Source organism: Eurytemora carolleeae, unplaced genomic scaffold, assembly GCF_000591075.1.
Source record: "Eurytemora carolleeae unplaced genomic scaffold, Eaff_2.0 scaffold1080, whole genome shotgun sequence".
Lineage (NCBI taxonomy): Eukaryota > Metazoa > Arthropoda > Copepoda > Calanoida > Temoridae > Eurytemora > Eurytemora carolleeae.
Window position 1 is genome coordinate 18,337 of NW_019397152.1, and position 25,846 is coordinate 44,182.

A 25,846-nucleotide genomic window follows, 5' to 3' on the forward strand; every position below is an offset into this window, starting at 1 on the left:
AAAGGAAGCGCTAACAAGCAGAGGGGGGGGGGTCAGCCGTAAATATCTAGCTTGAAGTAAGCATGAAGTCTGGAGCCGATATTTCTCATCGGAATTTCCAGCACAGCAGTCGGTGTATTTATGTTTATATATTTATGTCACCACTAACCAGGAATATTAATTAATATTGATTAATATAATATTTAAAGGAAAATGAAAGAAATGTCGAATTTTGGGGAATATTAGAGTCTTAAAATTCCTTCAGTGAGCACCAAATCCGTTTGTTTTTAATCTTTGTGAAGAAACAATCTCAAGAACTGACGAGGGTCAACCCAGACCGAAATATATTTTCAATTACTTGTGGAACTAGCATCTACTTTTTTACTCTACAGAGGTTTGGTCCATCACCATCACCGAATTCTAAACAAATCCGTATTACTAGGTCTGAGCAAGTTTATATTTGTTATAACTTTTAAAATGTTACGTAATAACGGACAGGTCACCCTGTAAGTAACTATTCGAATTTTTAACTGTTAACTAAACGTTCTCTCAAACTGTTAACGAATATATATATATAATATAAATAAATATACAGAGTGTCTCAAAAAAAAACGAAGAATAAGGCTACAGACTCATTTGTAATCGGATTTTCAAAATTGAGACCATTTTTAAAATATACGTATACAATTTCCTATTCCATAAGCCCAATTTTAGGCTGGTAGATCTAAAAAATGTCAATTTTAAAGGCTTCTAAAGGTTCCAACTGGAGTGAATATAAATGCTTTTATGTTTTAATTTTAAAAAATTTGTCATAGAAAGACTTATTTAATAGTTGTACTACAGAAACTCTGATTTTTAATTCCTTTATATATTTGCCTCCCGGCCGATGGCAAAGACCTTTCATACTTCAAACTATGAATTCTTTTAGACCAATTAGTCTAAGTCTGAAGTAACAAAAGTTTAACACCATCAGGTTGCAATGATATATGGATTTAAAAAAATTAGTTTGTGGCAAGAACTTAGTTCCAATTTTGCCTCAAAAAAAAACAAGAAAGTGTTTAAATGAAATGTTTGAAATAAATATCAGTAGATGAAGTAAAATATCAGTAGATGAAGTAAAATATCAGTAGATGAAGTAAAATCATAAAAATTTCAAGTTTGCAGTTTAATTTATTTGTTAATTCACTTTGAGAAATAAATCTTACATGCATACATTCAAAATGAAAAATACAAAAGCAAAAAGTTGGCTTGATTTGTAGGTTATGTAGCTCTGTGAGTAAAGAGAAATATATGCAAAAAGTACATTTCAGTTTCTCCCATGGTCAAATTTATAGATAAAGTTTTCAAAACATCATAATTTTTTTACAATCTTGATAAACAGATTTGGTAATTTGTTAATTAAATGTTCTCCCTGAGTTTCTGCTATTTTCTACATAATTAAAATAACTTTTATCTTTGCTTCTTATTTAAAAACTCATAAAAATATATTCTGATCGAAATGTTGATTTTGTTTATCATGACTTCAAGATAATTTACAAACGCTTTAAAAGTGCTAGCATTTAAACTGACCATGGGAGAAGATGAATTGTACTTTTAGCACATATTTCTCTATGTAGCCCACAAATTCAGGCAATTTTTGCTTTTGCATTATATTTCTTGGATTTACAGTGTACATGTTAGATTTGGTTCTTAATGCGAATTAACTAATATTTATAATTAATAATTAATCAATGTGAAGTAAAAACATTAAATGATTAAATATTTCGTACAATTTGATAAATTCTTAAAAGTAATCAGTTATTTCAAATTGGTCAAAATGAAGGTTTCCCAAAGATAATCTAAATAGTCATTTAGATCTTAATTAAAATAATTGCACCGTAGAAAACAATAAAAGGAAGTATTCTATTAAAACATATCAATAAATAAATAGACTTCATTGCTGACAATGGAATATATATAAATTAATTGGTTGATTGATTAATTGATTGATAGTTGGCTGGCTAGGGTTAATTACCTACCCCTGTGTTATTATATAGACCTATGTGGTTTCTGAATACTAAAATTAGAAAACACCCTGAAACTCATATAATAGTATATGAATATAGTAATCTCTGTTTGTCTGTTTGTTTGTTTGGATGTCCGATCATAACTCAGAAACCCCGGACCGATTTGCCAAAGTTATGATTATGGAACTTGGTAAAAACAGTGGAATCTTCTTAGCTTGGTTTGGATATTCTAAGTTGAGTGGGTCGACTTTCATAAATAGATAATTTCGTATAAATACTAAGTAACCATGAAGTAATTTCTGGGCAACGCTGGGTTCCCAAGCTAGTATAAAAGTAAGGTATTTATCTCTGCTTAAGCGTCTATCAGTTAGTTAAGATGACCGATCATAACTTAGAAGCCCATGACCGATTTGCCCTAAGTTTTCATTATGAAACCTGAGCTTTAAATTTCTATATGTTGAGTGGAGTGACTTTAATAGGGAAATTTTAGTCTCCAGACAAAGCTGGGTTCCAAAGATAATATAACATGAAGTAAGAAGAAATAAATTACAGATTGGGATTTGGCAAACATTAAACTTTTTTGTTGATATGTATTTTTTACACGTTTACCCTAAACAGTACTCGTTTGTACTTTTTAACCCATACAGGTTTCTCTGGGTGTCAATTCAGTTTTCATTTTGCTTTGAATGCACATGCTCGTGAGATTGTGTACCTAGGAAAACACTGCTCTTATATAACGCTACCTCAAAAACCGATACACTAATAAAACGCTAACAGATAAAAGTTAGTATAAGTGAAGAAATGCTACTCTATAATTATTATATCTGTATGTTTATATGTTTAACAAATATTTAAATTCTTGTCAAATTAATTAAATACATACATAAATAATAAATACAAAAAATATTTTAAAATTCACAACATTTATTTATAAACATCTTTTAATTGAAAATATGCTGCAAATATATATATATATGTGTGTGATAAAATCATTGTCGAACTATGAAATATATAATTTAGACAAAAAAACTATTTAAGAATAAGAGAAGATTAGCTTCTTACTTTTGATTTATAAGTTTTTATAAATTAAATACATTTTGTAAGCAAAAGTTTACATGCTAAATTAAGAGAAGAATTTAGTAAGTGACATCAGGATAATATTTATCAAATATTTTAGCAAAAATGAGATCTTATCATTACAGAGTTCAATTCCTGTACTAAGTGCATAATGCCTAAGCCTATATCTTCTAGGCTACAAACAACTCTGAATTAGGAAGACGACTTTATAGCAATACTTAAGTGTATTTGATGTTGTTACAAAGCAAATAGTTTTTATATGAATTTATTAAATCACTAATTAAGTAAAAAGGGTCTGCTTACACTGCAAAATTTCAAGTAATAACTTGAGTCTAAAAGTCGTCTTCATATTTCAGACTTTTCTGGTTATCATTGTATTGAACTAATTTAACTAAAATATTTAGATAAAGTCCAGGGAAAGTGGTGATGATGGGAATTTGTGAAATCAATAAATGTATCTATCTATGTTGTGACTGAATGAGTGTCGAGTATTGAGTATAGAATGTGCACTGTACAGTGTACATGGTGACCGGAAATAAACAATGGATCTGCCACCAATATCACATTAAGCAAACTGACTCACAAGGGGAGAATTAGAATAAGATTGGGGAGGGGGACCCATCTCCTTCCCCTTCTGCTTGTATTAATTTGACCCTATAGTACAATACAAATACAATATAAACCAGTTAATTTAATACCAATACAATACACACACCCGTCACTATATCGTTCTACGCTTTATAAACAGCTGATCAATATTTACCAAATGTATACGAATATATTTTATAAATTTACGGGAACCAAAGAATTTGAAAAACAATTTTGTGACCGAAATCAATTTAAGTCCACGGAAACAAATTAAGTGATTTTTTTCCTGAATATTTTACTAGCTTAAAGTATAAACTGATCCCATTAAGTTACAGGGAAAAAATCCCATTTAGAAAGTATTTGAGTGGTGTAAGTATAGGTTCTAAAACCTCAAAAATTAACCAAAAATAAACCCATCACTAGTTATTTGGATAATTTTCATAAATTATTTTAACATCGATCGATACATCACGAAACCTCGTAACTTGAATATTCTACTGGTTTAAATCAGATCCTAGAAATTAATAGCTAATGATAAAATAGTTTAAAAGGTAGATTACGCACAAACTAAAGTGCGTAGAGCATTGTTTACTAGACGGAAATCTATGGTTGAAAATTAATTCTTAAAGTAATCATCTATAAAAATCCAAAAAATTATAATCTTTCAACAGAAAACCGAAAATTATTATTCTTCTTTTTAATTTTTGTTTCTGGACATCAACATAAAGGGTTACTTGTTGTAAATGCATGCACATAGCTATACATTTTTTGATTCTATTCTAAGAAATTTAAACAAAAACAATCAACAGAATGTATTTGATACAATTTTCTAAAACTTATGGATTTTTTAAATACAATTTTTGAAAGATTTTTGTTTTTAAATAGCATTGTTCCAATATTTTCAATAAGTATGTACTGCATTCACCAACTTTTTTTCCTCTTTCATAAGTTAAATTAGTCCAAGAAAATGCCTTTAAGGCCTGTGACATGCAGTGCATAAAGTACCTACTCAGCAAGTGCATAAGAGCTTAAACCTACTTTTGGATTAAACTGCTTCATAAGTTTCAAACTTTAAATACTAATTCCTGATTATGGGTAAAGTAAACTGTTTCATTTATATAAGATTATATCATTTAGATATCTAATATATTGCATATTATATTATATATTAGTATGATATGCATTTCTAACGCTATGATTAGTTTTTCAGCCAAACATTGTACCAGAGGAAGTACCTCTTGATTGAAGTTAAATCTTAAAAAATACTAAGCAAACGGATTTGAATAAGTTTAACTAATGTTTTAATTAGTTGGTCTTCTAAACCTTTTATTTGGGAAATTTATTTTTGCAAGCTCCATTTTTGCTTTTAACACTTTGAAAACGTCATTTTGCGCATTTCTTAATTTTAATGCCGAGTAATTTTGTTTGTTTTGTGTGGGAAAATTGGGTTGGGGTATGGATACGACACTAGAAGACGGCACAGCGGGATAATCCCAGAAAACAAAATTCATTTCAGACAAAAAAATTGTCGGCTGACTATTTACCTGTTTACAAAAAGCTGCAAACTTAAATGTTAGAATTCTTGTCAGACCTTTCTGCATCCACTAGAGTACATCTTATTCAGTCAGTACTATTTAGTGCGTCCTACGAAATTATTTTACATACACTTTTTATACTTCAAGAAATTGACATTTTTTCACATACAAACTTTTTGTTGTGAATTAAGATATTGATTTAGAATAAATATTATGAAATATTATCACAGTTTGTGAAAATTAATCAACTTTTATCTACATTTTTGGCTGGATAATTTGTGTTATGATAAATTATTTTATTGACATTGTTAGATCATTATTATTTTTTACTTCACTTGATTCAGGAAACTAGCCAGGATATTAATACTATAGTTCCTTTCTTTTAATGTGTTTATAATTTACTGTTCATAGCAAATATTTAAGCTTGTCCATTTTTTGTGATATAACATTTCTATGACAATTTTAGGCATTGTTAATACTTTATATAAAAAACTGTAAACAATTTAACTTTCAAGTTTAAATGAAAAAAATGACTTATAATTTTATGATCGGTTTTCAGATGTTTTTTTGAACAATACTAATTATTCCAGTAAACGGTTATTGTTTAGCATTTAAACACATCTATTACAAGAAATTTAATCAAACAGTTAAATAGAAATTAATGTTTGCTGGCAACTTTAAATTTTATTGAATTTTATATGGCATTAAAGAAAAAAGTATTAAAATCAATATTATGAAGGATCTTTTTTAGAAAGTACAAACGCAACAATGAATCAAAAAAGGCATTGTACAATATGAAAGAGGTCCAAAAAGGAAGAAAAACAAAACGTTTAAAATAAACCTAAGATTCTAACTTTTTTTGTGGAGTATCGTTAATTTTGAAAAATTGATCTTGATATCCAATGTGGGCACTTTCGATTTAAGGAACAAGGCATAATCCCCTAACTAAAGTTACCCTTGTAGGGGATATTACCACTGGATATCGAATACGAATTTTTATATTGAAAAGTGGGCCTGATTTTTCAGGACACCGGATGGAAAAAGGACCTGGATCAGATCGATCCAGTCAGCCACCTTTTGTGCTAAACATTGGGTAACCTAGACGAGATGGTACAAGTGAATGCATATAAGGGCTCTGGGTTGAAAAAGTGCAACGATTTGAAAAGGGCCCCAAAAAAATCGAGAGAAGTTGGTGTAAAGATAATGTCCCCTTGGATTGAAATAATCCCCAGATGAAAATGGTCCCCGGATTAAGAAAAGTCTGTCGATGAATATTATGTTTGGTTAACCGCCTACAGTGTCCCAGTGGCCCAGCCACACAAGTATGCACTAAAAAACTCATTAAACACAAATTTCCATTTTTCAATTATCCTAATGTCCTAATGAGATGTAATATACTTGTAATCGACCACATTCATTAACTACAGTTTAGACTTGTTTACACAACAAGACGTCAGAAGACAAATATTTCAATAATATTGTCAAATCTTGTCAATAATGTCATTATATCCCCCCCCCCTAGCTCCGTCACTTCTATCTTTAAAATTCTTTAGTTTCTAGTTTCTACAGATTTTTTAATCTAACTTTACTTTTAACTCAAGTTTTCTCTTTTCCTCTTTCTTTCTTATCTTTTCTCCTGATCCTTTTCCCCCCTAATCTCACCAACCATAATCTTCACCTTTTTTCTCTTTTCACATCTCATTCTGATTATTTATTTCATTTATTTTTTATTTCATTTTTCTTTAGATTTATCCTCTATCTGTTCTCATAATATTTTTTAATTCAATTCTTTAGCCTAATTTTTTTTCAGCAATTCTTTTAAGTTTTCTTCTTTTCTTCTATTCTTATGTTCATCTTTATCTTTTTTTTCTTATATCATGTTCTTTCACATTAGACATATTCTTTTCCGCTTTCTTTTTTTTCGAATTTCAAAACTTTTCTATCTATGTTTTCGATTTCATTTTGGTTAAAATTTTGCCAATTACTTTTTAAAAACTGAAGCTAAAAAATAAGTGCTTGTACACTAAAATTTACTTTTCTAGGGCTACACTGAAATATACGTGAGTGAGTTAGTGAGGTTAAGACACTTCAAAGTCGACCCAGTCTCGAACATTAATGCAATTTTTCAGATCAGTCTGAACCTGTGTGTTTCCAGTTAATACAGTTTTGAAAAGTAACATTTTTCACGAGTAATCTCTGGTAATCTCTTTTAAACTCTGGTAATCTCTGGTAATATCTGGTAATCTCTTGTAATCTCTGGTAATTTCTGGTAATCTCTAGTAATTTCTGGTAATCTCTGGTAATCTCTGGTAATCTCTGGTAATCTCAAGTAATCTCTGGTAATCTTTAGTAATCTCTGGTAATCTCTAGTAATCTCTGGTAATCTCTAGTAATCTCTGGTAATCTCTGGTAATCTCTGGTAATCTCTGGTAAACTCTGGTAATCTCTGGTAATCTCTAGTAATCTCTAGTAATCTCTGGTAATCTCTAGTAATCTCTGGTAATCTCTGGTAATCTCTAGTAATCTCTGGTAATCTCTGGTAATCTCTGGTAATCTCTGGTAATCTCTGGTAATCTCTGGTTATCTCTGGATATTTTGTTAGTTTCCAACTAAACATGAAGCCATGAATCCAAATTATACTGTTAACCTAACATTGTAAATTATTGCGCGCACCACCAACGCTCGCCAGGGGTTTTGGTGGAATTAACTCAATCACTTGGCGCCACTCTGCTTTTTTTACTGTGAGTTACGGTTGTGAAAGATGGATCCCATGTCAGGCTTTGACATCCGTCTTGTGTTTACANCTAGTCCAGGGGGTGTTTAGGGGTTTCACTAGAGACGTTGAAATTATATGTTCTGAAGAATGAGCACATTATTGTTTCCTTGTTTCAGAGATTAGTGAATTCCTTTCATTCATTCAATTCTGTGTTTGTTTATGTTTACCCCACCCCCCTTGCCCGACATTAAGTTTGAGTCTTTGTCACAAACTCTCATTTTCTAATCCCTATATCTGAGCAACCCAATGTCTTCGACCTTAGATATTTGAAATATTAAAGGTTTAAACAATCAAATTGCAAAGATATAGGGATTAGAAAATTCGAAATTTTGGCAACTACTCAATTCAATTAATTTGTTACATTTTTTTAAACATATCGTTTGATCAAATTGAAATTTTACGTTTTCCCAATTTTTCGAAATTTTCAAAATTTCGGCAATTCAACAACATACCGCGCGGTATACCGCTTGTGAGTTGTGATACTTTTAAAAAAGTAAATGATTCAGAATAAAAAACACATGTGAGATTTATTTATTTTTATAAATGCTGTTCTTGGTTAAGTTAGCGACCATGGTTAAGAATCGAATTGATAAGAAATTGTTCTGGACGGTTTTTGTTGCTCAGGGTATGAGTTAGAGCAGGGAGTAAATCAATTCCTGGAATACCTGGGTAACAAGATATCATGTAATAAGGCTGGAGAGTTATCACGGAGAGTTTCAGAGAGGCAAAAACACAACACATATTATTTTAAAGAGGAATAATAATAGGTAGAAGGGCTAATTGGAAATAGTTAAACTTTAATTTAAGCTTTGGCTTATACAATAATTTGTCGAAACAAATTTTACAATTGTAGAATTATTCTTATCAATCTTTTATAACAACTGATCGATAGGACAAGTATTTATTAAAGTATTAAATATCTGAGGCAAACCATGATTTTAACATCTAAGCATACAAAAAATGTGTATGATGTTTTTTAAGTAACTCATCCTAGATCCTATAAATAGTTCAAACCACAAATTATTCTTTTCCTGATCATTGATCTGACACAACTTGAAGTCAAAGTCACTGAAGGATTTGTGAAGAAGTAATTGGAAATGAACTTGGGTGGGAGGGATTTGCTTGTGGTTAGAGGGGGAGATGGCATGGTTAAGGGGGGGGGAGGAATGAGGGGTATATCTGATTTGCGGTTAATGCAAATATTAAAATCATAGAAAACTAAGTTACTTTTAGGAAATATTAATTAGTTGGCTTAGAAGAATTAAGAACACTGAGCTGGGAACTTTTGAATGGTGGATATCGGGATTAATGCTAGATCCACTCTTTTGCTTAATCTCGAGATTAAATAATGCTTGTTCTCCATTTGTTATTAATCTCCATATTGATTAACCGATCAGAGCTGGGAACTTTTGAATGGTAGATATCAGAATTAATGCTTTATCCACTCTCTTCCATAATCTCCAGATTAAATAATGCTTGTTCTCTTCTTTATATTAATCTCCAGATTAATTTACCGATCGGGATTAAGGATATTTCATTCTAAAGTTTTCAGCTCTGGATAAAGGATATCCTATTCTAAAGTTTTCAGCTCTGGATAAAGGATATCCTATTCTAAAGTTTTCAGCTCTGAACACTTTTAATATAAGAAATAGGAGCTGACATTCATTCTCTCTATAGTCCTATCCTTTGTGGGTAACCCTGTATAGTTCATGAATTCAAGTTTTCAAAATGGGATTTTAACCTTTTTTGCAAGAATAATTGACTTTTCGACTGGATTTAAATGCTTTTAAAATAAAATACAGATATTTATAAACATTAGTAGATTTAGTGTTGATACCCCAAGAACCTTTCCACTTCATAGACATTAAAATATTTACATAAAAATGAGAAAGAAATGTTAGACATATCTCACAAATTTTACTGCACACATATAACCAAGGTTGTATAATAAGGGAGGTTACTCTCGATACACTCCAAGGTACGCAAAATGTCGTCTTCTAAGATAGATAGATAAAAACTAAAATATGACGTCATTCTCGCCTCTATAATCAGTGACGTCATATTAGGATATTATCTATCTATCGTAGAAGACGAGATTTTCCGTACCAATGAGCACATCGAGAGTAAGCAACCTTATTATACAACCTTGCAAATAACTCAGCACTCAGTAAAGTTGTTAAGATAATTATCTCCCTTTTCCTTATGAAAATACAAAGAACTTAACAATATTCATAATCTTTACAAATGCTTCTGTTCAATCAATATTATTTCCTAGAGTGCACCCTGGAGGGTCAATTATAGAATAGAGGATATTATATAAAGGGTGGGTATACTAGCTATACAATATACAACCTGTATATTTGATATACAGTTTATACCCTTTAAATTCGATGGCGGGTGGGTATATACACCCTGTATACTGGATGAAGGGTGAGTATATACACCCTGTATACTGGATGAAGGGTGGGTATATACACCCTGTATACTGGATGAAGGGTGAGTATATACACCCTGTATACTGGATGAAGGGTGGGTATAAACACCCTGTATACTGGATGAAGGGTGGGTATATACACCCTGTACACTGGATGAAGGGTGGGTATATACACCCTGTATACTGGATGAAGGGTGGGTATATACACCCTGTCTACTGGATGAAGGGTGGGTTTATACACCCTGTATACTGGATGAAGGGTGGGTTTATACACCCTGTATACTGGATGAAGGGTGGGTATATACACCCTGTATACTGGATGAAGGGTGGCTATATACACCCTGTATACTGGATGAAGGGTGGGTATATACACCCTCACTAATGTATGAAGGGTGGGTATATACACCCTGTATACTGGATGAAGGGTGAACAAGAGAGGCAGGTCAGGAAATTTATAGTGCTTCTTCAACCCTTCTTACTCCCTTCAACTCCTTTCCACTCCATTTAACTCCCTTCAACTCCCTCCAACTCCCTTCAACTCCCTTCAACTCCCTTCAACTCCCTTCAACTCCCTGCAACTCCCTTCAACTCCCTTCAACTCCCTTCAACTCCTTTCAACTCCCGTTAACTCTCTTCAACTCCCTTCAAATATTCCTAATTTAGAGGAATTTTTAGTACTGGTTGTACCCCTGTAAATTCGTCCATATCTTGGTTAAGTATCTACCTATCTATCTTCACCTCTATGTGTGGAATTTCAATATAGACAATCCACTCATATATTAGACAGGGTGAGCAGAAATAAACTCTCCTTGGGAAATGTGAAAATTAATGTAAAAAAGGAAGACGACTGAACATAAAACATAACAATTGTGTAGTGTGTAGTGAACACAGAACCATTTTACTTATTACGTTAATTTTCTTGCAGCTTCTAACAGTATCTTCTTTACTACAGCATCTAATAAATATACCATTAATCAAATATTGTCTTCCCACTCCACTGTTTATGGATCTCAATGGATAACAATTTTAACACAGTAAAGTTTTTTACATCGCAGTTTTGTTTGCAAAGTGTAATTTAACTAAGTCCTCTATGTACAGAAACACACTATACTTAAGTGATCATGAAGCAAAAATTTCGTATCTGACGTTTTTTCTGTGACACCCTGTACTATGGTTATTGAAGCTAGAGAGAAAAGAAGGAGCGTGCCGTAAAAACCAGACTGATTATTCACAATTTATATTCAGAAAATAACTCAACCTTTATACTTATAATTCATGGTTATTCAAATATTAAGATATTTAGATATTAAGATATTTAGATATTAAGATATTTAGATATTAAGATATTTAAATATTTAGATATTTTTGATATTTAGATATTAAGATATTTAGATATTTATATATTTTTGATATTTAGATATTTAGATATTTAGATGTTTAGATGTTTACACATTTAGATATTTAGATGTTTAGATGTTTACACATTTAGACATTTAGATATTTAGATATTTAGATATCTAGATATTTAGATTTTTAGATGTTTAGATATTTAGATATTTAGATGTTTAGATGCTTAAATATTTAGATGTTTAGATATTAAGATATTTAGATATTTAGATACTTAGATATATAGATATTTAGATGTTTAGCTATTTAGTCATTAAGATATTTAGATATTTAGATATATAGATGCTTAGTTCTTTAGATATTTAGATGTTTAGATATTTAGATATATAGATATTTAGACATTTAAATATTTAGATATTTATATATTCATATTTTTAGATATTAATATATTTACATATTTATATATTGAGATATCTAAGTAACTAATTATACAGATAATTGTTGATCCAAATGTAATTTGATATTAAGATATTTCTATGTATATATGTTGATACGTTTATTAAATCAAATCAAGAATTTGAACATCATTTAAATTTTGTAAATAATAATATAGATATCAAAATAAGCCATTTTTGGAACTTTTCCTTTTTATTTTGATAAATCTACAATAATTAAAACTACTATTCATGAAGCAAAAAAACAAACTTTAAAATAATGAAGAAAAAATAAATAGAAAGACGACTGTTATGATTTAAAATTGTCCAATGATTATTAAACACAGGCTCAAAGCAAATGTTCATTTTACCCAGACCAATTTTCATTTGCAAATTGGTCTGTGCACAATGACTAAGAATACAATTAATTAATAATTATACTTTAGATTAAATTTCGTCTTCCTGTTCTCAATTAATATTCTATTTTACGTAAAAAGGAATTATATAAAATGAGAAAAGTTGTTTTTATTTAAATTTTATTTTAATTTTATTTAAATTTTATGGCTGAATTGAAATTGGGAGTAGGAAGCACATAAAGGTGTCTCCATTATCATCAAGAAGCTGAGCTTTAGCAGTGATTTCAATAGTGGGATACAGGTCAAGAATCTGAAAGAAGAAAACCATATTTCTGAACTTTCTGGGTTTTTCATGTGTAGTATAGTTTTCTAAAGATTTTTTTAATGTCTGTAATTGCGGAACACTTTAACATTTTTCAAAATGTCTTTTTTGAGCTTTTCATTTTTAACTTTAATACAGTTTTTGAATTAATTTTTTAATGAGATTAAAACTGATAGGCATTTGAAGGCAAAAGTTTCGTTTATTCAAATAAGGGTAGAATAAAAAAAATTTAACACTGCTTGTATCCAAATGGGCATAGAGTGGATCAGTACAAAAAATTTTATAATCCAAAAATCAATTTCCAAGAAAAAGGAGCCAAAAATTTGACGCCGCTCACCAATCTTTTTGATCTTCCCTACATTTGTGGAATTAAAAGAAAATTCTTTATTCATGTAAATACGGCAGAAGGGAAGTATTGAAATAGGCCACGATAATTTGTTAATTTTAAAGGTAGTCTTTACGTCAGTTCATGCAATTTGAGGTAACCTGTAATTTTAACTTTCATCCTGGCAAAAATAAAATAGATACTCTTGTTTTTCAGGCTGAAAATTGATCTTTTTAAAATTTAATTTAAAATTTCTTCGTAAAAGTGACTTTTATTGGCTTTATGCAGCAGAGAGAAGGAATGAAGTTGACAGAATTCAACACATGTTATAATATATTAATGACAAAATCTTTCTCTTCTTTTCTCAGTAATATTGGTAAGAAAAAAGCAAAATGGCCTCAGATAAAAAAATAAAACTGAATAATTAAAAGAAAATCTATTTAAATTCCGTTTACCTCGAGCACAAGTTCATAAACTAAAATCTCATCTTCTTCTACAGGACAATCTCCAGCAATAAGAGATTTACAAGCATCCAGGGGACATCCATTAAAGGGTAGTTCTATAGGTCCAACTATACCAAACACCTTAAACACAAGAACTGTCAGTAAAGATGAAAATACTGGAGAAATCTCAAGAAATAAGAGAATTTCAAGCATCCAGGGGACGTACATCTATTAAAGGATCCAACAATACCGAAAACCTGATATACAAAAAGTGCCAATAATTTTGTAATTTATCATCCAAATAGTGCCATCCTCATATGAAAATGCAGTAGACCTTTCATATTTTGAAATATGAATTCCCTTAGATCAAATAGTTAAGGGTTGAAATATCAAAGATTTATACCATTAGATTGGAAAGATCTAGGGGTTTGATTAAAGGCGAATAAATTCAGTTCCTTCAGAGACATCTCAAAATTAAGAATATTATTACAAACAAATAAACTGTATTCAAGATTATAGTGTGGCGGTCTCATATATAACAACAAAATAGTTTGATATGATTTCTTACACTTACTTTACATGTGAGGGTATTAGTAGGTGTATTAGCTCTAAGTGTTATTCTACCCGAAGCAGTTGTTCCATGGAATACATTACAGGGGGGTTCAGTACACCCATCAAACTCAACAGACAAGATTTCAGCTGTCGATCCTAGATTTAACAAGATTTCAGCTGTCGATCCTAGATTTCATATATTTCAGCTGTCGATCCTAGATTTAACTAGATTTCAGCTGTCGATCCTAGAATTAACAAGATTTCAGATGTCGATCCTAGTTTTTATATATTTTAGCTGTCGATTCTAGAATTAACAAGATTTCAGCTGTGGTGTGTGTGTGTACCAAACAATTCTAAAAAAATGTCATAAAAAAGAAGCTTAAAATTTACAGTTTTAAAAGCCATTAATAATGGACCCTGCCTAACCATTTAAAATATAAAAAAATACAACTTCAAAAACTAATTATCAAAATAGCAGTGTTGGATAGATGTTTGTTTGAGCACATATAAAAAAAAATTTAACTGTTTTGGTGATTTCTGAATCTATGTATATTTAAAATAAAAAAGTTTTCACAATCAAGATTTCATAATTTTATTAAAATATTTTACCACAATCTTCCACAGGGACAACATCCTTCTTGATAGGATCAGCTGACACTAAGGAAAAGAGGAGTACGGCGCACAGTGATATCATTTTTATTTATTGTCAAAAGAGGCTAAAAATAGAAGATAATTCTAATTTACCGACGCAACACTCACAGTTTAAATTTGTTTCTAATAAATCTAACCATTGGGAGATATATCTAATTATCTTATTTCGATCTAGCATTTTGAAACTTGTAACTTAATTTATTTTTGCTATTTTAAAATTGTTTTTTTGCCTTTTTGCAAAGAATTTTCATTATGAAAACGGTTAAGTTAGGAGAAATCAACTTAAAAAGAACTCAGATTTTACCAAAACTCAAACTTTCTAATTCCCATAACTTTGCACTCTGATGGCGTAGAACTTTGATATTTCAAACTTAGATTATTTGATAGAACAGTATTTATAAGTTTGAAATATTAAAGGTCTACGACATCGGGTTGCAAAAGATAAAGGTATTGAAAAATTAGAGTTTGTGGTCATTTCCGTTGTGAAAACGAATTTCTATTGAGTCGAATTATGCATTAGTATGGTTGTTCAAACAAAAGTATGGTTGATTTACATACATGCCATACCTTATTACTATAAAAAAGGTTATTTTTTAACTTTTAGTTTGGTTTCTTTATGTGTTTGACATTCTTTGTAATAAAAATAAGTGTGTTTGTTTTTATTCTTTCAAATCTTTTATTTAGTACCTTTAACTTATATGTATTTTCTAAATTTAAGTTTTAATTTTAAAAAGTGTTGTTGTTAAAATGGAGGTTTAAACAATGCAGTACGATCAGTTGTTAAAGGGATTGGGAGCGTAATTTAAGTGACTCTTTATCCGAAGGTGAAAAGGTCAGATTCACATAAATACCCTAAAAAGCCATGTCTGATCAAGTATAAAATATTTATAAATGTTTCTAATTTAAAAAAATATTATTTAAAATTATTTGTTCTTTACAAAAGTGACTTTTTTTAGTTGAATTAAGCTTAAATCTAAAACAACGACCATGTCTTCCACATTTTGATCAGATAAAGGTTTCAAGGGTATATGTGAATCGGGGATTGCCATCTTTGTGCGATAGGTTACTTGAAATTAAGCTTACAGTCCCTAAAAGGTTCGATCCGGAGTTGTAAAAACTTTTGTAGTGAGTATTTTCAAGTTGAAAATGTATAACTAAAGATCCCCCTGAAAATTGATAAGTTTTCAATTTTATTAATTACTAGCTGAAGAACCCGGTGTTGCCCGTGGAAAAACAAATTTAAAAAAAATATTTTCGATTTTTTTAGCCTATAACACCCCCCGGCCACCCATAACTGTCCACAAAAAATTTCAGCCCAATTGGTCCAGCCGTTTGGCCGGCTATCCGCAACATATATATATCAAATGTCTTGTTTTATTATATAGAAGATTTCAAAGGATACAGGAAAGATCAGCTTTGTTATTTTTGACCCCTATTTAATTCAATGAACAGCAATAAAAAAATAAAAGTAATTTTCTTTGATGATGTTAGGAACAATCATGATAAGGCCACTATTATAATTCGACAGTCTTTTCAAGATTGATGAAATAAGGTTTAAAGCTTTACAGGAACTGTAGAGGCTATCCATTGGACAATTAACAACAGTACCCTCAACAGCTTTGTATGGTCAAGAACGAATGAGATATCAATTATCTACTCATTTAAAGTCAAATATTTTCAACTGTGGTTTCTCTAAAAAGTGACATTTGTGCTTCATAAACAAAATGGAGAAGTTTTAGAGAATTTGAAACTTGAAGAGCTAGAAAAACGATGATATCCGTCACATCTTACGTCAGATGGAGGCTTACTAAAAGTTTTAAAGCCAAGTATTTAGGGAGTCGAGTTTTCAAATGTAAGGTTTAGCTTATAGAAAATTAATCTTATTAGACAATAAGGACTGATTATGCATTCTAATAAAGGATACTGGATTAACTGCGTGATAAAAATGAAAAGAAAATGCATTTATGCAAATTTTTTGTTTGCATAAGTTTTGCAAATAATAAAGCACATAAGGATGAGCTAAGGATCAATGTATATATAAAAAAAAAATTTCTTCATTTTATCGTCAATTATTTTTAAAGATTGTAGTTCGAGTTCAAATCTAAAAGAATTAAATAAGAAGGAAAAAAATTTTCTTTTAACTGTTTTTTAAAATAATTTTTCTTTAAAAATTTGTTTAAAAAGTTTACGTCGGATATTAGTAGAATCTTTGTATCTCCTTTGTAATATTGTCTAATATCTTGTCAAGCATTGATTGCTTTCAAAACAGTTTGAGATAAGAATTAAGGAATGATAAAGCTAAGTTAGAAAAAAACAAGAAAATGTTAATAAATATATTTTTTTTTGTAAAAATATTTTACAATTGAGAATCTAATCTTTGATGACAATTGGGAGGAGGAAGCACATAAAGTCATCACCGTTATCATCCAGCAGCCTCCACTTAGCTGTAACCTCGATTGTGGGATAGAGGTCAAGGATCTGAAAAATAGAAAAATAAAGTTGAAAACTTTTGAATTTGCCGAATGAGTGATTCGATTGACTGATCGGCGTTCTCTCATCGATCAAAACCAAGGATAAAAATTCGAGAATTTGAACTTCTTATACAGAATAAGTTTAATTCTTTTTGTTGATTTAAAAGTTTTCATTACTAATACAAGCATTTTTATTATCTTAATAATTATTTTACAGAAATATGACAAAAATAGACGGTAGTTAACCCAAAATAGACGGTAGTTAACCAAAAATAGACGGTGGTTAACCAAAAATAGACATTAGTAAATCCAAAATAGACGGTAGTTAACCAAAAATAGACGGTGGTTAACCAAAAATAGACGGAAGTTAACCAAAAATAGACGGAAGTTAACCAAAAATAGACGGTAGTTAACAAAAAATGTGTTTATTTTAATAGTTCTCATGTTTCTCTTTTATATAATGATTTTCTGCACTCTGCAGTATGATAAAGATGAGTTTCTGAATTAAATTAAATTCCGACGTTAAAGAAATATATTCTTGGAAATATTCCGAAGAAATGTTTGATCAAAACTAGAAATTGGAAAAGTTTTTCCCAAAACCTCAAATCCCATTGTCTTTCCAACCTGATGGTGTAAACCTTTGATATTTCCGATGTTATCAATAGGAGTAACAGAATTTATATTTGGATATATCTAAAGTTCACACATTTGGTTGCAAAGATAAAGGAGTTAAAAATCACTTACTTTTTCGTAAATACAGATGTAATGTAGGCTGTAACCCCGTTTTAAGGGAATCCAATGGCTTGGGTTTATGGCATTAACATCTTTAAATAAAACTGCTTTTTTATGATTTAGTCGTGTTTTATATCTTCAAGATTTAAGGAAAAGTCCAACTTTTTTATGAACACATATCGTAGTAAATTACATTTTGATGACATTTTGGTGAACTTTTTTTTTGCATCAATTAAAATGTTTGATTACCTCAAAGTCTAGTTCATAAACAAGTGTCTCTCCCGCTTCCACTGGACAATCTCCAGAGGTCATTGAAGCACAAGCATCAGAAGGACAACCGTTGAATGGTAACTCAATTACACCAACTACACCAGCAAGCTGAAATTCAGCAATTTATAAATAAATTAAAATATAACATAAATATTATTTATCATTCGACAATTTTTTAAAGATATATCTTGAGAATTTAATTTATCATTTTGCAGAGTACTTTTATCAATATTTTGTTTTAGGTTTATTATGAGAAGTCATAAAATGTCCTAAAGATACTGCCAACCTAGGAACTATATACAGGAACTATATACAGGAACTATATACAGGAACTATATACAGGAACTATATACAGGAACTATATACAGGAACTATATACAGGAACTATATACAGGAACTATATACAGGAACTATATACAGGAACGCCCAACTCAGATATACGCAAATTGTGTACTGTACACTATGGGAGGAATGTAAACAACCCCAGTGCCTCCACAGAAGGACAAAAGCTCTAATAAACATGTGATATTACTGTACAACAAAAATCAAGTTAATATATCAAGTTAGAGCGAATTCATATGATTTTTGGCTTTCTGGTCAATATGGAAAATTAAATAGCAATATATTCTTATTTCACACCTTTGGCCCTTTTCCCTCAAAAATGATGCGTTACCCCTGAATTCTTTGTTTTGATCTCCTCCCACTGCAGTACACTTTGACGCATGAGATATGGCGGTTCCTGGTCTATATATTTCTTGCTGCCAACCAAGGTAAGGATAAGGCCATAAGCTAATTTTTTCATCAGAATATACCAAATTCCGTAATATACAATGAACTCACTTTCGGTGGCTGTACAGTTGTATATTGGTTGTTTGTAAACAAACGCAACCGAAACTGGACTTGAACCGAAACATGAAATTAAACCCAGTATTCTAACCTTAGTCGCAGTCCAGAATTATATAGTTACACATATAAAGATAAAATGGAGCAAGGTAAAAAATATTCATGCCTGGGCTACTCCCCCCCCCCCCCTCTCATGTCGAAACTGTAAATTATTGTTTCGACATAAGCCTAATTAAATTGAATGTAAATAGACCGCAAAACCAGTTTTTAGTCTGCACCGAAACCGAGTTCATAGTGTATTCCAGAATACATGTTTGTACAGTAAATAATTTCTCTTATGGCCCCCGGCCCCCTTGCTGCCAACACACAATTTATGATCCAGGTAATAAGATAGTGGGACCCATAAAATTATGGACTACGAAGACGACATTCAACTAATCTTATGTGTGTTTATGTTTGATATTAATCAAATAGTTTTACAAGTTTGGATCAAAATAAATTTAAGTAAAAAGTGTATTTTCATGTTCCTTGCACTATTTTTAATCATAATTTTAGAGTAAATGTCGTCTTTTCCCCCAGTTTTATGAATTTTGTGGTAATAATAATTTAAAAAAGAACCTGACCTTGCAAGTGAGAGTATTTGTTGGAGAGTTAGCTTTAAGATTAATTCTGCCTGTAGCGTGGGTTCCATGGTATACAGAGCAGGGTTTCTCATCGCAACCATCAAACTCAAGGGATACAATTTCAGCAGAGGAACCTGATATAAACCAAACGTGGAACTTACAGTGTGATTACCAAAAAAAGTGGAATACTTTGTTCTTTCTACTGAACTACTTGTACAATTTTACTTCAGAAGTCAAAACGAGACAGTACACCAAAAAAGATTAATGTGTCTGATGCAGTTTGAAATACAGGCCCTATAAATGCTGCCCTTACTAAACCTTGTTTACAATCCTCCGGCCCAGAAACTGCAGTACACATTGTTTATTAAAAACTTCTTTAAAATGCCTAATGTGCAAGGCTTAATTGAATACTTCTCTAGTACATTTACCTTAAACACTGTATAATCTCTCTCAGTTTACACTGTGAAATTTTCATTTTCCAAACAGTACAACATGATGTACGATGTTCCAGAGTTAAATTGCACAATTATACTCATAGTACATTATTTATATCATGTTCACAGTACATACATTGTACAATTGTTCACAGTACAAAAGTTGTACGTTGTACAGTACTTACCACAATCCTCGACTTCTACAATACCAGCAGCAGCTAGGCCCAAAAACAGGATGCAAACCAAAAACTTCATGTTTATCTATAGCTATATAAATTCATATAAAAAATTTCATTATGACATTGCAACTTTGCAAATAAACAATTGATAATTTTTAAATCCCAATGTCGTTGCAACCTGATGATATAAACCTTTTATATTTCAAACTTATACTTTTCGATCTAACATATTTCCTGGTCTAAAATATTTGAAGTCTACGACCTTAAGATCCAAAGATATAGGCATAGAGAATAGAATATATATTAGAGAGGAATTTAAAGAATCTCTCGGTATGAATTTTTTGAGTCCGGCCTTTCAGGCTGAAAGGGAGCTCAAAGTGTACAAATCATGTAAATGTTCACAAATTATATGCAGTAGAGTACATTAATACAGTATGATCCTTAGACTATTCATTTCAATTTCGAATTTTTTAAACTGTTAAATAAACTTTATAATGAATTAGGAATGAGGAGATTGGGGGGATGAAAGTACAACACAATTTTTGACATCTGAGAGTTTGAAAAAATATTTAAATAAAGCTGTGGAAGAGGAAGACGACATTAAAGCAAAAATTAAGTGTATTTGATACAAAGCAAAAAGTTCTAAAAATCATTAAATCACTTTAAGTAAAATGGGTCCGCTTACAATGCATCATAGATGGGACTCATGTTCATATTTAAAGTCAAATCGCGTGTCAAAAAATTGTCTTCTCATTTTAGATTTTATGGTTCTCACTGTATAAAAAGATATATTATATAAGAAAAAATAAAAAAATCGTTTTTGACTTTATAAAACAATAATTGAATCCTGTAAAACCACGAAAAGTAAGATCAATATGTATATTTACAGATTATAATGGGTTTAATACAAAACCTTTAACAGTTCTGAGAATATAAATGTCAGCGCAAGATTGATATTTTACACACAATCTAATAAATTATTCCATTATATACTTTATGCATAGCTACAGTTCTTGGTAAAATGTAACCCCCTTCTCTCCCCCTTTCCACCTATCCCNCTTTCAGTCACTTCCATTTTCCTCTTCAACAACCATTCCTTTCCCCCCTTATCATTTTACTCCCCCCCCCCTCATTAAACTGTTTCTTTTCATTTTCCCGTTACAAATAACCCTTCCCTACTCCCTTCCCTTTCCTCTAGAACTCCTTACATTTTCTAACTCCCTCCCCCCCCTTCTCCACTCTTTTCATTCTCTCTTCCCTCCCTTCCTACTTCTCTTCCTTTCTCGTCCTATATACACTTCCCTTCTTTAAATCTCTTGCCTTCTATTCCCTACCCCACCCCCCCCTTCTCACCCATTACTACAATATTTTGCCCTCCCAAGTGATAATGATAGAGGGCAGTGTAGACATTTCGTGTGATATTTCAGTTAAATTTCAACCCTAAAATTTCCATTACACTGTTAACAATGCCTTGGACAGGTTAGATGAGCGGTTGAACTAGGGTTATTTGTTTTAGTTCAGAGAGGGGGGGGATAGCAGTCAAAGGTAATAGAGGGTGGGATGGCAAGTAAAAGCTAACAGACAGCTCTGGTTATGAGAGGCTATGATAGCAGATATTATTAAAAGAGTGGAATGGTTAAAAGTTCTTCTCTGCATGATTATCTGCTTTCATACCTTTGATTTGCCTTCTCACCCTCGAAATCACATTTTATTTAGCTCGCCTTCCCCCCCTCGTTTGACGAGGTGTATTTGGTCTAGAATTGAGATACTGTAAACTGAACACTCTAATTACAGTCTACAGTTTACTCACAGAGCAAGAAGTGAAAACCCAACTTCTTAGTTCTTACCACCCATAGTATATATCCGGGTATATACAGGGTGACCTGGCGTAAACTATCCGGGTATATACAGGGTGACCTGGCGTAAACTATCCGGGTATATACAGGGTGACCTGGCGTAAACTATCCGGGTATATACAGGGTGACACAGCGTAAACTATCCGGGTATATACAGGGTGGCCCGGCTTAAATATCCGGGTATATACAGGGTAACCTGGTGTAAACTATTATCATTTTGCAGATAGGGTGACCCAGTAATAACTCCTTTTATATTAAAGATAACACTGTATGATTATGTCTAGTATAATCTTTTTAATCTCGGCGAACCACTCTTAAAAAAATGTCAACCCCTATACCCCTTTCATTTTTCCTTTACAGTCCCTTTAAGGTAAAATAAAAGCAAATAAAAGTGGGTAAAGACTATACCAAAAAACTTTTGAGTTGATCGCGACCAACACAAGTTCTATACTGATGTCCCTCTACGTATCGAGAAATTAATATAAAAATGTGTAAAAATTATACAAAACTTTGCTAATGTTTTAAGGCCATTACTTACTGATACCAAGAGGTATTATATTTGCCACTTCCACAAAACACAAAGTTAAAGAACCAGGAAAAATCGGTGATTCAAATTTAAACCGACGGTAGGCAGTTCAAATTAATTAAATTCGGTCCCAGAATATATACAATAATTGAGTCCGAATTTAATGAATTTGAGCCGCGTCTCAAATCCCCCAGAAACCGGTTTCAATTGTATTAAATCTTGAAAAATTGAATACAATTTTAAATGAAACCAACCATATTTGAGCCGCGTCTCAAAATTTAAGCCGCGGCTGATATTCTTTAAATTCGGCCTCAGGTTCCAAGGATAAAGATTAGAATTTGTGGCTTCTTTGTTTATAATTTTTGACGTATCAAACACATACTTTTGGAAAACAGAATGAATTACAATTATGTTTGTGGGGGGGATGTATCATTATTACTCTAATTTTAATGCATTGTAAGTCATTTTTAAATTATGAAATTTTGTTAAAATTTCTGATAATCATTAAATTTGTATTTGAAATTCATTCTTTTGAGACAATTCTTATCTTTTTTTACTTGATGACTGTCTACATCAAACAAATCCCCCCCCCCCCATTTTCTGTTTAAACACAGGTGTGGGCGTAGACCTCAATTCGAATGGAGTTTTCTATGTTCTTACATCAAAAGTAGAACAGATTTATCAATATAATCTTTCAAATGATAAGATTTGTTTTCCAAAGTTAGGATTAAAATTGAACCATTTATTTATACTAAATGTTTCTGTTTACAGAATTTTATAAAAACTGTTATATCTGTCTCTGCTTCCCAGAAGACATGCTAATCACGATAATCTATTCATTAGCAAGATATTTTTTATTTATGCTTAAGATATCTTCACAATTGTGATACAATTTTCCTTCAAATAAATATAGTAAACTTTCTTGATACTAACAAATCAAAACTGTAAAATAAGCAGGTTCCCTCTTTTTTTCAGTAATGACCCAATAGGTGTAAGTCATATTTTTAGAGAAACTTGAAATTCTAATATTTTTGATTTTTACATTTTTTATCATTCATTATGTATTCAGTCATTATTGATGGATTCATTTAACATAGGCCTAAATTTACCCCCCCCCTTAATAAAATAAATATCGAAAAAACAGCTCATTCGCATTTACCAAACTACCAAAATATTAAAAAATTGCAATAATTTTGTAAACAAATTATGAATAGAATTTTAGGTATATCTTACACATATTCATGAGGGAGGAAGAGGGACAATGCAAAATACAGAAAACAATGGGCGGAAGGTATTAACAGGAAGGTATTAACAGGAAGGTATTAACAGGAAGGTATTAACAGGATATCATTTTGTATCTAATTTTGCTGTAAATGCATTTCTCTTAAACATGTTTCGAAGAATTGTATGAGTTAAATTTAGAAAACCTTGAATTAAGAACTTTGTAATTTTTCTCTGAAAATCTTATTCTTTATACTCAGATTAAGGTTTGTGTTTGCATAGGTGTGTGTACTGTATACTTGGTACTAGGCTCCAGGTGTTCAAAGATAACAAATGAATAATTATTATCTTAAAATTTTAATCTTCAAATATTTTATACTTTAATATTTTCCAATAAACAAGGAGCTAGGAGTATATAAAGGTATAGGTGGAGAACGAAGAGATATTTTTTAAAAAGTACTTAAGTCGGTTAATTTTTTAATTATGTTAGTTTTTCTTCCATTTTTATCTTGTATTAGCTTGGGAACTCCCGCCGTGTGCGCGCACTTTGAAAAACATGATTTTAGATATCTTTCCCTTTGATAGTCAACCCACTCAACGTAAACTCTCTGAACTAAACATTCTCATGGTTCTCCCGGGTTCCCCAATCAAAATTTCAGGCAAATAGGTCCTGGGGTTCCTGAGTTATGACTGGACATCCAAACAAACAAACAGAGATTACTACTTTACATATATATAGATAAAAATACCTCATTTTAAGTACTATTAACAATTTGGCAAATAAATAGACAGAATCGATATAATTTAAATACTTTTTTGTCATGTCTGTAGGGTTCTAGCTTTATTTACCGATAAACGTCAAGATGACTAAACTTTTTATTTGACGTTTAATATTTTGAACTTAGATCATTTTATCTTGCTAGTATATAAAGTTCTTATCGTTAAAGGTTTACGAAATCAGGTTGCAAAAAAAAGGGATTAGAAAATTGAAATCCGTTTACGTAAAACTGACTACAATAAAATGCATTTTGTCTGTTTCGGAATATTTTCAGTTCTATTTTAATCTCCTATTCAAAATTCGTCAAAATTATTGTTAGTGACTTGTCATACTAAAATATTAAGAACCAGCTTGAAAACCCAGCGTTGCCTAGGGCACTCGTAGTTAATCCTGCCGTTTACCCGCGCTTAGTCGTAAATTACGATTTTAGCCATTTTTCCGTATTGAAAAAAATATAATTTCAAAACCAAGCTAAGCTCACATTTCAGTGGTTTTCCCAAGTTCCCCAATCAAAGTATGATGCAAGTCTGTCAAGGGGTTCATGAGTTATGATCGGAAATACTAAGACACAAACAGAGATTACGTCTTTATTTATATGTAAACCCAGCGTGGCCCTGGAAATTTATAGTTAGTCCCACCGTTTACCCGCCCCTTGTTGTGAATTGCAATTTTAGATATTTTTCCTGTTAAAAGTTGACCCACTCAACTTAGAATCTCAAAGCTAAACTAAGAACATTCCCGTGGGTCTCCCGAGTTCCCCAATCAAGATTTGAGGCAATTCGGCCCAGGAGTTCCTGAGTTATGATCGGACAAACAAACAAACAAACACCCAAACAGAGATTACAACTTTAAATATATAGATACCAGCCTTAGAGGGCGCTTCGCGCCCATCTTCTAAATTAATTGTGAACATCGTAAAACAAAACAAAAATAATTCGCGGATTTTCACAAAAAATTTCAAAATTTTAAAAATTCTAATGAAGATCGAATTTTGATGGAGACAAATATTTGAAATTTTGATCATTCATAAACCTTCCCTGGGGTCCCTAGATGTCCCACAAAAAATTTGGGCCCGATCGGTTCAGCCG

The 25,846-nt window shown here is 31.3% G+C and overlaps 2 protein-coding genes across 3 annotated transcripts; both read right to left on the bottom strand.

The window, feature by feature from the left end:
* Nucleotides 1–12,681: 12,681 nt before the first annotated feature.
* Nucleotides 12,682–14,918, bottom strand: LOC111712371 (epididymal secretory protein E1). Of its 2 annotated transcripts, none has more exons than XM_023486954.1 (4): nucleotides 14,784–14,918; nucleotides 14,197–14,360; nucleotides 13,635–13,763; nucleotides 12,682–12,842 (listed from the first exon to the last, which is right to left on the bottom strand). In XM_023486954.1, the coding sequence occupies exons 1-4, from the start codon at nucleotides 14,866–14,868 to the stop codon at nucleotides 12,735–12,737; spliced, it is 486 nt and encodes a 161-aa protein (XP_023342722.1). In that variant the 5' UTR covers nucleotides 14,869–14,918; the 3' UTR covers nucleotides 12,682–12,734. The 2 variants fall into 2 exon arrangements, with proteins under 2 accessions (XP_023342722.1, XP_023342723.1); XM_023486955.1 differs by having other exon boundaries at nucleotides 14,197–14,330; nucleotides 14,784–14,914.
* Nucleotides 14,919–17,143: 2,225 nt separating this feature from the next.
* On the bottom strand, nucleotides 17,144–20,492 carry LOC111712370 (epididymal secretory protein E1). The gene is made up of 4 exons (XM_023486953.1): nucleotides 20,384–20,492; nucleotides 19,765–19,898; nucleotides 18,278–18,406; nucleotides 17,144–17,303 (listed from the first exon to the last, which is right to left on the bottom strand). Exons 1-4 carry the CDS (start codon nucleotides 20,451–20,453, stop codon nucleotides 17,196–17,198), a joined length of 441 nt encoding a protein of 146 aa, XP_023342721.1. The 5' UTR covers nucleotides 20,454–20,492; the 3' UTR covers nucleotides 17,144–17,195.
* Nucleotides 20,493–25,846: the final 5,354 nt, after the last annotated feature.

Excerpts from the sequence above, each read along its gene's own strand:
- LOC111712371 (XM_023486954.1), bottom strand. The coding sequence starts at position 14,868 with ATGATATCACTGTGCGCCGTACTCCTCTTTTCCTTAGTGTCAGCTGAT. Across the intron at positions 13,764-14,196 it reads CTAATACCCTCACATGTAAA|GTGTTTGGTATAGTTGGACC; the intron begins GTAAGTGTAAGA and ends CTTGTGTTTAAG. Across the intron at positions 12,843-13,634 it reads TTTATGAACTTGTGCTCGAG|ATTCTTGACCTGTATCCCAC; the intron begins GTAAACGGAATT and ends TTCTTCTTTCAG.
- LOC111712370 (XM_023486953.1), bottom strand. The coding sequence starts at position 20,453 with ATGAAGTTTTTGGTTTGCATCCTGTTTTTGGGCCTAGCTGCTGCTGGT. Across the intron at positions 19,899-20,383 it reads TGTAGAAGTCGAGGATTGTG|GTTCCTCTGCTGAAATTGTA; the intron begins GTAAGTACTGTA and ends GGTTTATATCAG. Across the intron at positions 18,407-19,764 it reads CAAATACTCTCACTTGCAAG|CTTGCTGGTGTAGTTGGTGT; the intron begins GTCAGGTTCTTT and ends GCTGAATTTCAG.